This window comes from Hippopotamus amphibius, chromosome 10, assembly GCF_030028045.1.
Source record: "Hippopotamus amphibius kiboko isolate mHipAmp2 chromosome 10, mHipAmp2.hap2, whole genome shotgun sequence".
Lineage (NCBI taxonomy): Eukaryota > Metazoa > Chordata > Mammalia > Artiodactyla > Hippopotamidae > Hippopotamus > Hippopotamus amphibius.
This window is the reverse complement of record NC_080195.1, coordinates 109,661,265-109,674,873: the sequence shown is the minus strand read 5'-3', so window position 1 is coordinate 109,674,873 and position 13,609 is coordinate 109,661,265. Positions and strand designations below refer to the sequence as shown.

The window sequence follows — 13,609 nt, the reverse complement described above, 5'->3', positions numbered from 1 at the left end:
TTGACTGAGAGCTGTTGAGAGTAATACTCTGAGTAGGTCAGGGAGCATGTCCTTCAGTCCTGAAAGGAGGGTCGGAACACAGCATCACAGCATCCACTAAGAGATGTTTAGTGGGACCTCTCCTCTTGTCCCAGAATGGGCACTAAGCTCACGGCTAAAAACAACAGAGTACCCCATCTTCTAACAAAAGATGCCACAATTGGAGACAGACACTTTCCCCAGGGATTAATAAAAGCTGCAGATCTAGCCCTGCTTCCACGAAATACTTTCTCAATCCTCTCCTTCTCAGTCTACATCAGAAGGCAGGGGAAGGAATGAAAGGAGGTAGCTGGCTTGTGGAGAATACAGTGTTTCTGGTGGGAAGGGATGTAGTGGGGAAGGCTGTAAGATAATCTCTCCCTGGTATCAGTAGGGCCCACTGGAAGGAGAGGCTGGTGTGCCATTTCCTACCTGCAAACATGTCTAGTCAGCATTCTTGCTGATTTACTTCTGCCTGTATTTCAGGAGGGAACAAGAAGATTGAAGAGAGATGGCAGGGTGGAGAGCAGAGGCCACAGGGCAGCCTCCAGCCTGGCCCTTTTGTGTGGCAAGGATACGTGTTTCTCAACAGTCAGCTGGACTCTGTGGAAGATAAATGGTCTCCAGCTGTCATGGTGGACCCTCACCCAGGAGACTGGGTGTACTGCTGGGTGCTGCCAGTGGGTGATGGAAAAGATCCAGTTGGAGGTAGATCTTCCGTGAAAACACATGGAGACAACAAAGCCCATCGGGCCCTTCCATTTGTGACCCATGAAAGGAGTTTCAAATAAGAGCCAGTTATCCAGAGAAGCAGGGATCAACTAAAAGAGAACTCTATCAGTGGCCGGTTAAGAGTAACTTGCCTCAACACAGAAGAAGCCAAGCCTTCAAAAGGATGTTGAGGCACGTGTCTGAGAGACAGAACCATGACTTGTACCTTAGCACCCTAAGAATCTAGGGTCCCACTCAATCCACGAGATTGACACTTTGACACCGTCTGATTTTCAGTAACTGAATTGACCGGAACAGTAACACCTAAGCTGTGGTTAAGGGATAGAAAAGATTCGAAAGAGCAGTGATCACAGCAAAACGGAGTGTTCTTATGTTTGGAAGCCATCACGGAGAGGGCTCAACAAACGGATTACACTGATAATTGCTAGAATTAAAGCTCTTTGCAGTGCACCAGCATTCCAGAAAGAATGTGTACAACCTACACAGATGGGTGAAATACAGCACACTGGTACTCAACCAACAAGACAGGTTCTGTTGCAAAATAAGCATAAAGCAGGTTTGCTGAAGCAAAGTCTGGAACGTGGATCCTTGTAAGGTGTTTCTTCTCCCTTGTCACTGCTTTGTCTGTTGAGATTGACATTTTACCATTTGGAAATGATGGGTGAGTCTGGTGGAGAGGGATTCAAGTCCTGAATTGCAAATGGACTAGACAGTGATTATTAAGCCCCTAATGAATTGTTTTAGAATTGCTGAGTTTGTCAGGAAGCTATCCAAGACCGAAATGAAGCCCTGAGGGCTGAAAGGAGCTGAAATCTAAGATCTGTATATTGGGAAATACCAATGTATCAACCCTCAAAAGCAACTGCAGCTACAGCACCATCACTGTTGTCCTATAAAATACCTTACATTCTCGAGAGACGCGCTCGTGATACTAATTCAGGAAACCGTTTTACGGAAAAGTTCTCACATAATCCTAAAAGTAACGCACTTAAAAAAATCAGAATCAAGGAATAAAAAAAAAAAACCAAAAAGCACTTACTCACTATATTAAGCCAGTTACCAAAACAATGAAAATTTACCACTCTGCTCACTGGAAAGCTGTTTAAAATATTGACAAGGGATTTTATCTCAATAAGCGTAGTATGTTGCCTAGCACTGCGGTGCTGCCCTGCCTGGGCACAATCCTCCCAGAAAGCCATGTAACTCTTGTGTCTAGTTTAGTCGGTTCTTGCTGAGAAATAAAAAAAGACTAGGCAGGTCCCCCTCAGCTTTGGGGTTTTCATTTCCGCGCACTGTCGGGACCCAGGGCCTGAGCGCCACCCCTCCCCGCAGTCTGCGCGCGAATATGAATATTCAACACCCCGTTCCGGGGCGCGCGCCGGGGGAGTACCCACAAGCCCCCGCGCCCTCGCGGGGCGGGGCGAGGTCACCCTCGCTCCCCGAGACCTTGGCCCCCCGCCCGGCGGCGGGGACGGGGCAGTCGAGCCGCCCGCCGGCCCGCGCTTTGCAGGCTGGGAGCGCGGGGCCGTGGAAAGGGGAGGGAGGGCCGCCTAGCCGAGGACGGACACAAGGCCTCCGTCCTCAGAGCCCCCGGAAGAAACCGGGGAGGACGTGAGGAAGGGATTGGAGGGGAAGGCAGCCCCCAGTTATCACTGCCTTAACGCCAACTCCATAGCTCAACGCCTCTTGGCGCCGCACAGCCTGACGGGAACCTCAGCCTCAGAGCACAGGCTTCCCCCGCGACGCGTACCCGGCACCGCCCCCTACCGCGGGGCACGCCGGGAGAGCCGTTTCCCCCTCCCTCTAGTAAACGGACGAGAAGGGTATTTCCGGCGTTATCACCGTCTTCACGGAAGAGGTGGGGCTAACCGGGCTCGCCCCTGGCTTTCGGCGGGGGCGGGGCGAAGAATGACAGTCCGCGGCTAAGCTAAGGCCCGCCCCTGCAGCGGAAAGAGGAAGGCAGGGTAGACGAACAGGCGCCGAGCGCGGGGTCACGTGACGCAACTGCCGGACGAGAGGGAAAGGGGGCGGAGCCCTGGACCGAGGGGAGGGGAGGCCTGTCTTTCCCTTGGGTCACGCGCGGCCGGAAGTGGCGCCCGAAGCGGAGTATTCGAGATGGGGACCACCCTGGACATTAAGATTAAAAGAGCGAACAAGGTTTATCACGCCGGGGTAAGTGGGGGGTGGGCGGGCCTGCAGGTTCTGTTGTCTCCCAGGTCCCGCACACGTCTGGGTTTTCCTGGGCGGGGCAAGGCGCGCCTCCAGGTGCGTCCCGCTCAGGTGCGGACCGGCCAGGTGCATCCCCGTCAGGTGCATCCCCGCCAGGTGCGTCTTGCGTGCGTGGTTGGCTGCTCTACGAGCGGCCCCCGCCGGAGTCGCCGCCGTGGCTAGGGGCCATGCAGGGCCGCGGGGCTGGCGCCAGGGCTGCAGCGCTAACCTTCTGACCCCTTGAACATCCAGCTCGGCCTTGGGCCTCCGGGCTTGAGCTGTCGCAGTGAGCACTGAGGGCGGAGGAGCTCGATGGCCAAACTTCTAAGGTGAATGCAAAAGTCTAATGACAGAAAGGCAGAATTAACCTTGGAAGCAGCTTTAGGCCGTGCTCAGCTCTAACACTGTGCAAAAGTTATGCATTTCTCCGGTTTTGGAGACGGAAGGAATAGCATATTAAAATGAAAGTAAAAAAAATTTTTAACTATGCCATTAACCAGTTTTGTGCCACTAGCTACTTAACCTCCTCGGGCCTCAGTTTCCTTATTTGCCAAATGAGGATGCAGGGTTCCTCTACCTCTCATTTGAGGAAATCTCAGCCTTCACTCTGAATCAAAATAAATCACCCTGGGGAATTTAAAAATACGCTGACCCGGAGTCTCACACCCAGAGACACCAGTGGTTCTAATGTGCAGCCAGGGTTGAAATCACAGCCAGCTCTAGCACTCTGGAATAAAATTGAGAGTAGTGGTTGGTCACGTGAATGCAGGGAGGTCTCAAAAGGGACGCTAGAGCCTTTGGGTGCGAGATAATTGGGGAAACCTATTTACACAAATTCAAATGGTCACCTCCAGATTATTAATTACAAATGGAAAAAGCTACCTTTATAGTGGAGGAATCTGATAGTCACCATCTAAGACGAGCAGTGGTACCACCTTACTATCACTGTCACCACTAATGAGCCTGAAATGTTCTGGCACAGTAATAGAGGGTTCTGGCATGAAGCACGGAGAAGGACGCAACTCACCTGTGTAGTCTTCCTGCCAAAAATACTTAACTTCACTCAGTTAATAAGGAAACAGGCATATTCAAAATGAGAAACATTCTGTGCAGTGGTTGGCCTGGATTCTCCAAATATGTCATTGTCATTAAAAGGACAGGAGATTTTAGCTTCAAGAGGTGAAAGGGATATGACAACCAAATACAATACCTAATTTTTGATAAATTTGAATATGGGCTATATATGTAGTAAATAAGAGTTTTGTATTGGTGTTAAATTTCCACAGTCTGATATTCACATTTTGGTTATGTGGGAGAATATTCCACATTGAAGTATTTAGGAGTGAAGCATAACAATAACTAAATTTTAAACGGTCCAGCCATAAGTTGTGTGTGTGTGTGCAACGCATGTGGGGAGAAAGAATGCAAATGTGCCAAAATATTAACAATTGATGATGGTAGTTGAAAGCCGTATGGGTCTACTTTGTATTCTTTTTTTTTAAAAAAATAACAGCTTTATTAAGATCTAATACCATGAAATTCACCGTTTTCAAGTGTAGAATTCAGCGGTTTTAATACATGCAGAGTTGTGCAGCCATCACCACTGTCTAATTTTAGAACATTTTTATCATCCCCGAAAGAAACCTTGTACCCATGAGCAGTCACTTCTCATTCCCTCTCCCTCTTAGCCCCTGGCAATCACAGATCCACCTTCTGTCTCTGTGGCTTTGCCTAATTAGGACATTTCATATGTATGGAATCATACAATATGTGGCCTTTTGTGATTGGCTTCTTTCATTTAGCATAACGTGTTCAATGTTCATGCATGTTGTAGCCCATATCGGTTTCTCGTTCATTTTTTATGGCTGAGTAGTATTCTGCTGTGTAAATAAGTCACATTTTGTTTATCCATTTTATTATCCATTCGTTAATGGATATTTGGGTTGTTTTCGCTTTTTTGGCTATTATGAATAGTGCAACTATGAATATGCCAGTACAGGTTTTTGTGTGAACATATGTTTGCATTTTCTCTTGGGTATATACCTAGGAGTGGATTTGCTGGGTGATATGGTAACCTTATATTTAGTTTTTTGAAAACCTACCAAATTGTTTTCTAAAGCACATGCACAACTTTACACTCCACCAGCAGTGTCTGAGGGTTCCGGGGTTTCCCTCTACTTTGTATTCTCATACAAATTCTGTAGCTTGGAAAATATCAAAATAAGAATTGGGGAGGCAGTGCCAGGCGATATGTTCTCTTAGCTTTAATACATATTATTTTCATTCAAAAGTTTGCACATTCCATTGAGAGATACTACAGCAGCTGAGATGCTGAGATGTTTTCTGTGGTTTAAAATACGGCACACGTAATGGAAAGTACATTTGAAAAAGATGGAGAAATGGAATTGTCCATTTGACCTAGCTGGAAGTCTTATGCAGCAAGGACCACTCCTCGTGGGTAGTAGGGTGAAAGGGGGTGTCCGCTCTGCCCATCCGGTGCACATCCCTTCATGCTAGGATTAGGAACAGAATCTGCACCAGTTAGCTTATGACAGTGTTGCCCAATCTTCAGTCACTTTTACACTTAATGTATTTTACATTAAATGTATTTTAAAAGGAGACCTCACGTGGCAATTATGAAAGAAAAACCAGTGTAGCTTCTCCTAAATAGAGGGTTGCTGTGTACGGTTGACCCTTGAACAATGCAAGGGTTAGAGCTGCTGACCCCCACCCCACCTCGTGCAGTCAGAAATCTGCATATAACTTTTGACTCCCCCCAAACGTAACTACCAGCACTACTGTTGACCAGGAGCCTTATCAGTAACATACACAGTTAATACATGTTATGTATGTTATATGTATTATATACTGTATACTTAACAATAAAGTGAGCTAGAGAAAAGGAAATGTTATTTAGAAAATCGTAAGGAAGAGACAGTACACTTACAGAGTATTGTGCTATATTCATCAGTACTGTAGTTTGTCTGTTTATAAGGTGAATTGTCTGTCAGTACCTACATCAATATTGTATTATATGCTACAAAACACTGTAGATGATTTAAGCATTACTAATACCAGACATCAAAAATCAAGAGAGGATGTGAAAGAGTTCATATTTATTTACAGGTGTCATGATGCATGCCTTGATAATGAGTAAGCAGCAGTATAATTGCTCTGTGGTAGCCTAGTGTAATTGATATTATTGCTTCTTGGTAGTTTAGCCTATATACTAATGAATGCCTCATTATAAAATGGTTATGACGTGAGGTGCAGTATTCACAATACAGTATTGGAAACATTGTTACATTAAAAAAATTACCTGTGATGATAGGCTGATAAACAGTTTTTCCAATTACAGAGAGACATACTGTATGGAAATGTAATTCCTTGAAAGCAAAGTTATAAAATAGTTAGAAAAACTACCACATTAATTTTATATTAAATATCACTCACCCGATGCCTATGTAAAGATTGATTAGTCTCTGCATATATGTTATGCGTTCATTACATACCTAACTTTCTCTTAATTTTTTTGGTGTTTCTAGGCTACGTGGTTCATCTTGCAAGTTTTTTCAAATTGTCACACATCTCCAAAACTGCTCCCAACATATTTATTGAAAAATATCCGCAGTGGGCCCACATAGCTCAAATCCATGTTGTTCAAGGGTCAACTGTATATATTTTAAAGCCAAAAAAATTATTAAGTTAATGAATCTAATCACTGGACAGAAATAGACACCTGGACATGCATGCAATGACTCATGTGTTGGACTCCATCGTCTGTGGTTCAAGATGAGTGGAGGGGGTGGCCAGCACTGTCAGGGCTGCTTCCAGAGCTCCAGGGGGCAGGACCCTTGGAGCTCTCAGTGCCTTCAGACAGCACATATCTCAAGCCCAGTTTGCACCATGGTTGTGCAGGGGGTGGGGGGTCCTGTCTTTCTCACCCTTCTGACTCTTAGCTGCAGGTGGGATTAATAAATACAAGTTCACAGTTTTCTCAGCACATCTCATCAGCATTGGTACAGGTTCAGTTGCCAGAGATTCATCCATGGGCCTGCCAGAGCACAGCACCTGTAATGATCCTGCTTTGCTCGAGGTGGCTGCCACCTATGTGCTCATGTTTTAAGCGCTTGTCACTCAAGTGAAGTGTGTGTGTCCATGTATCAGCCGTCTTACGTTCCACCGGAGAGACTCTGGAAACCCTGTTGTAGGGTTTTGTGAGTCTGGTAGCATCACTCCCATTTTACTAACGAGGAAACTGAGGCCTCGACAAGTTAAGAAATTTGCCCCAGATCACCCAGCTAATGACAGCCTGGATTCCAGTGCAGGTCATCAGATTGCAAAGCATGTCCAGACAACACTCTTACTATACCACCTTCCTAAGAGCGCCCATTTTCGTGCAAGATGGAGGCGCTTTTTACATAGGAGTAGTGGTTATTCATTTCCTAGGATTGCTATGAATAGCACTGTAGTATTTCAGTTAAAAAGCCACTGTGACTTCTCCTCAGAACATATGCAGCCGAGTCTGTTCCTGTGCTTTTCAGTATCTTAGTTATTGTGGAAGCATGTGAAAATGGTTCTGATTCTGTGGACACCAGAGAACCTAAGTTATACTTGGGTTTAAAATTGTCATTTGAGTTTTTTCCTAGGAAAAAAATGCTCATTCAAAATGGTGGTGTTTTTTTAAAAAATCACAGTTGAATCATTTTTTAAAAAATATAAACATAATATTTTACAGAAGGCTGGAAAGTGAAAAGTCAAGTTCTTTCTCTCTCTGACCCCTTTTCTTTGTCCCTGGAGGTATCCTCTGACAGTTTGTGTGCTAGTCCAGACACTTCCTATGAGTAATAGTTGCATGTGCACGCAGACATGCACACAGACACGCCCACACAAAACTTGTTCTTTTTGCTCAACAGTGTCCTTACCTTTCCACGTCTCCACATCTTCATCAATTCATTCTTTTTAGGCTGTTTTTTAGACTTAAATTAATTCAGCCAGTGTTCGTTGATCACCTTACAGGTCTAGAGTGAAATAGGTAAAGAGAAAACAAGGTGCTAACCTACTTGTGCTCAAATGGGTACATCTCTGGTGTGAGAGAGCTCAGAGTAAGGTGTAGTTGTTTGAGGGGGGAAGGGGAAGGGCCCTTCTGGAGCTTCACTGAGGTGGTGATGCTCTAGCCTATTCTGAAAGCTGAGTGCTGGGCTGGGATCTCCCCACCCCACACTCACTATTTGTTTGCATCAGAGAGAACAGACAGTGGGAGCAAAGTGAGCAGGAACTGGTAGCCATTTGTGAAGCAATCTGAGTCCCGTAAACGGCTTCTTTTACTGTGTTTCCCCACCTGTTACAGCTGCTCATCCTCATCTCATTTAGCAGTAATTTTTTAAAGTGACTTCACTATATTGTCTTTCCAGAATATTTATTTTCTTTTCCTTGGGTTTATTCTGCTCTTCTCTTGGTTTTTTGTTTGTTTTTGTTTTTTAACGTCATAAATTGACTGTCTAGCTAACTAAATTGTAGCCTTCTCTTAAAAATGCTGACATTTTTCTCTAAGTACAACTTTAGTTGCATTCCATAAGTTTTGGTTTTTAATAGGTTGGTGAATTGTTATACAGCAGACTCTCTGGTAACCCCACACAGGTCCTGCAGGAGAGGGGCAGGGGGCCAGAAGAGAGGGAGAGGTTGGAAGCATCTAGTGATGCTTCCACGGAAGGCACTGCTCTAGAGGATGGTACCGCGGCTTTATGATTTAGCAACGTCATGTTCTGTGGAGATGTAGGAAGACCCTGAAATAATGCCCCACTGCCCTGTCCCTCAAGATTTGATTTGTAGTATGTTTATGATTGTCAACTTAAATTTCTTCTAATTTCCATTATGATCTTTTTCTCTGACACATGAGTTGCTTAGAAGTGTGTGTCCTAATTTCTGTTATATAAACTACTCTCACTCATAGGCTTACAGTAATTCCCAAATTTAATATTTCGATTTTAGAAAATTCCTTATGAGAAGAGTAACTTTAACCAGAAAGTGAGGTTGTGATGAAAAAGAATGTCGGGAAATTCCAAGGTCAGGAAATGAAAGACTAACACGGGGTTATTTTCTGTAATTTAGCGGTGACCTGTAACAGGTTACCAGCACACTTTATGTATACCACAGTCATTGCACCAGTTAACTTCTGTTGTAATTAATTTGTTCTCTGAGTCAGCCTAACTAAAATAATTTGTTTATATCTATATTCCGTGGCCTTTCAGTACCTGCCACGTGGTAGGTGCTCAGAAAGTTTATTAAATCATAGTTGAAGCCTTAAGCCATAGACTTTAAGCAGAATTCATAAGACTAGTAGTTTTATGAATTCATTGATCCAGAAGGGAAAAATATTGTCTTATAGGTATGTTACAGATTTTGCTTTGTAATTATAAACAATATTCTAGATATAAATTCTAGACAGATGCTGGTAAGAGTCTTATTTTGACCCAGCTACACATGCCCCTTCCCCTGCAACTACTTGTATTTGCTTTAGGACAATCATTGTGTTGGTTTTTTTTTTTTTTTTTTTTTTTTTATTTATTTAATTTTTAAAAAAAAATTTTTTGGCTGCGTTGGGTCTTCGTTGCTGCACATGGGCTTTCTCTAGTTGCTGCAAGGGGGCTACTCTTCATTGAGGTGCACAGGCTCCTCATTGTAGTGGCTTCTCTTGTTGTGGAGCACGGGCCCTAGGCGCGTGGGCTTCAGTAGTTGTGGCACATGGGCTCAATAGTTGTGGCACACGGACTTAGTTGCTCCGTGGCATGTGGAATCTTCCCAGGGCAGGGCTCGAACCTGTGTCCCCTGCATTGGCAGGCGGATTCTTTACCACTGCGCCACCTAGTAAGTCCAGGACAATCATTGTTAAGAAAATGGTTCAAATAAATTTGGGAATGGGGACTTCAGAATTCCTGTGTATATGGTTATCTTCTAGCTCAGAAACAGAAAATAATAGAAAATTGTCCAAAATTTGACTCCCTAAGTGTTTGTCATAATTTGCATAGCTCAGAGACAGTAGACCTTCCTCAGAGCTTGAGCAATGCCACCTTCTCCCTGAGACTCCCGTTGAGTCCAGAGATTTAATTTTTGTTTCCAAAGCCCCATGTATGATACAGAACGATCAGGAATGTTTTAAAAAATTCCCTAGTTCCATATTTCCAGTAAAAGTTCGCATGAGAACACTTAACTGTTATTGTTTGATAATAACATATGGTACCAGTACAGCTCTTTCCAACTCACAGACTGCTTTAATCCTCACAAATACTGAAGAGATGGCATTTCTCTCCCATTTTATGGGTGAGAAGACTGAGTTCAGAGAATTCAGTGACAGGCCAGGGGCATTGATGTAAGAGTGAATGTTTGAAATCACGTCTTTTTATTCCAAAGCCTGGAACTCTGTGTGCCTTCCCCAGGTCTTAATTCTCATCTGCAGGATGGGACTGATACCTGCGCAGAGGCTTTGTTTTGGGAATTAAATGAGATAATGTTTCAAGACCTTTATTATAGGTTCTGACCCGAAGTAGGGATCAGATGGTAGGTGGTGGTTTCGTTACACTTTTCCACGATGTCAGTTCACACTTAGAATTGCTCTGTCTGCCTTGATTTTAATCACGTTGTTCGTGCACCTTACAAATGGCATAGTAAGTGTTGTCAGATGCTGGATGTCTCCCCAGGGTGGACTTGGAGGAAGGGGGCCAGTGACCCAGGAGAGCAGATAGAGATTACAGCATTTGGCACACTGCAAGCTGGGTGTGGCTTTGGCATTGCTGCGTACTTCTTTGCTGGTGCAGTAGATGTGTTCTTGAACCAAAAGTTTGACTCAAATGCATTCTAAATTACGTTATATTTTCAGTGTGCTGGAAGAGCTTATTGGTTAAAAGAGGCCTGCGGTAAATTTTTTGTAATGTAAATATATTTCATTTGTTTTTATAAAGTCAGAATGTCTTACAGTCTGAAATCCTGGCACATGCACTCACGAAAATGACACTGTTAAATATTATGGTTGTGAAAAACATAAATGGGAGATTTACTCTCCAGCCTAGCCAGGTTACAGTAATAAGGGATTTATGCATGGTGGGCTGGTTAGGGCTACCACAAGAACTTCTAGGTTTGCATTTTGTCTTATTTGGCTTTCATGTAATTTCTTGTTTAAAAAAAAAAGATTAAAGAGGAAAAATCCTTTATATGCCAGTTCATTATTATGAAGAAAAATTGCAAAGCTAGAATGGTATGAAAAAAATAAGCTTCACTATTCTACTTTGTTCTGCTGGATTCTTGATGCATGAATGGTCAGTTACAGTGAATGCTGATGCAGATTGTTAGGGTAGGACTGTGAGCTAGGAAGGGTCTCAGGATAATTTTGTGGGAGGTATGAACCCTTTGGAATGCAGTCCTCTAAACCTTAAGTGGGTCTTTTTTCTCACTAATTATCTAATGCTCCTGAAAAGGCTTGTCTTCTTAATCAGAGCCCAACCCTTACATAATGCATGAGAAGTGTTTTCAGAGTGGTCCAAGGCCGTTTGAACCCTGGGATGCAGTGACAGTGTTCGTTAGTTCTCTGTTTGGTGTCTGTTGCAGCGAATTCCGTCTGGACCTGAGCATTAGCGACGTCTGCCTGGCCCCTGTGGCGTATCCATGTCTAGACTCTGGACACGTCTCAGCATGTCAGGGACACCCTTGACACTCCCCTCCCCCTGCAGGCTGCTCCGACTCAGGCATGGTGGTTGGGTTTTCCTCTGCCTTGCCCTTGATGTGGAGACCCCAGTCCAGATCTGGCCGTGCGTCGTCCTGGGTTCCCTCTGTGCAGCCAGCCTTGCCTTCTCTGTGGGCTGAGACCTGCAGCCTTTGACAACCACCTGCTTCTGCAGTGATTGTCTAGTGATTGTCCCCCAGCGCTGAACTCCCAGCTGTGCTGCTCGCAGGCGGGAGAGCCAGCAGCACAGGCAGGTTTGGGGGAGACGGCACCCCTCTTCTCCTGTCATTCTCTGGCTCCATCCCCACTGCTGCCCCAGCCTGAGTCAGCAGAGCCCAGCCGCTCTCTTCTACAGATGTCCAGTCTAGCTAGCCCTCCTTAGAAAGGGTCCCAGCTGTCAACGTGCTGTCCCACTAACCTCCCCTTCCCTGGCCCTGCGCCTCTAAACCATGCGCCTTCTCCCTTCCCACCATCCTCTGGGCTCAGCCAACCAGACTCTCTGATATCCTCCCTGGCATCCATCCCTAGCCCCTCTAGTGCCCACCACTCTCCCTGCACCTCTGCCCCCGGGTGCTCTTCCGGCCTCTTGCTTGTCATCTGCCCTCTTAGCACAGGCAGGTTCCAGAAAAGTTGTAACTTGACTCCAGTTTTCCATTTGCTTTCCTTTTTCATCTCAGCTACACTTGGGAAAATTTTATCCCCCTAGCTCTGAGTATTTCTTCATTTCACTCAAAGATTTTAATCGGTAGTTGTTATCTGCAAATGCAGTTCATTTACCAGACAAATCTATGACACCATCCCCACCCGCAGTTAGTGTTCTAAGCTTCAACTTCTGTTGGGAGAACAGACTTACTCATTAGCCATCAGCCAGGTGGGCTAATCTGCTTCCCCTTCCAGTGAGCACATGAAGGCCAGACTGTTTCGAAAGAGCATTATTAACAAATCAGCAACTGATGGTATTATGCCAACAAGAAAAGCACAGTGTTCCAAAGCTCAGAAATAAACTTTGCTCTATTTGGATGGAGGGTGTAGGGAGAGGTCAGTTCATGCAGTGACTTCCTTCATGCCTGTCCCTATCCCTGCATGGGGCAGTAGACCCAGTAAGCTGTTCACTCTTGCTCTCTGGCCTTGGGATCCTGGCTCTTTTCATATAGTTTTCCATATAGACATAAGCAAGTAAAGATATAATTTTTGTAAAATACTTTTGTGAAGTAAAGAATGCCTGTCTTCAAATATTGTTGTCCTCTACCTGCATACACAACTTTCTGTACATGTTTGTATGGTGAGCAGCTCTTTAAAAGACTGCTTTATCCATTTGTTATAAAGGTACAATCTCCCAAGACTGAACCAGGAAGAAATAGAAAATATGAACAGATCAATTACAAGTACTGAAATTAAATCTGTGATAAAAAAAACTCCCAACAAACAAAAGCCCAGGATCAGATGGCTTCATAGGCGAATTCTATCAAACATTTAGAAAAGAGTTAACACCTATCTTTCTGAAACTATTCCAAAAAATTGCAGAGGAAGGAATACTTCCAAACTCATTCTATGAGACCACCATTACTCTGATACCAAAACCAGACAAAGATACCACAAAAAAATGAAATCATAGACCAATATCACTGATAAACATAGACGCAAAAGTCCTCAATAAAATACTAGCAAACAGAATCCGACAATACATTAAAAGGATCATACACCATGATCAAGTGGGATTTATCCCAGGGATGCAAGAATTCTTCAGTATACACAAATCAATCAGTGTGATACACTATATTAACAAATTGAAGGATTAAAAACCATATTATCATCTCAATAGATGCAGAAAAAGCTTTTGATAAAATTAAACATCCCTTTATGATAAAAACTCTGCAGAAAGTGGGCATAGAGGGAACCTACATCAGCATGATAAAGGCCATATATGACAAACCA

General features: G+C 44.2%; 1 protein-coding gene across 4 annotated transcripts in view; it reads left to right on the top strand.

Moving 5' to 3' along the window:
* Positions 1 to 2,775: 2,775 nt before the first annotated feature.
* VPS26C (VPS26 endosomal protein sorting factor C) overlaps positions 2,776 to 13,609 on the top strand; it is a 47,934-nt gene continuing 37,100 nt past the window's right edge. The window contains exon 1 of one of the 4 annotated variants that reach the window (XM_057696321.1): positions 2,776 to 2,922. In XM_057696321.1, the coding sequence (XP_057552304.1) occupies positions 2,866 to 2,922 (57 nt within the window). In that variant the 5' untranslated portion in view covers positions 2,776 to 2,865. The remainder of the gene's footprint in view (positions 2,923 to 13,609) is intronic. The other 3 variants (XM_057696318.1, XM_057696320.1, XM_057696319.1) reach the window with 3 other exon arrangements.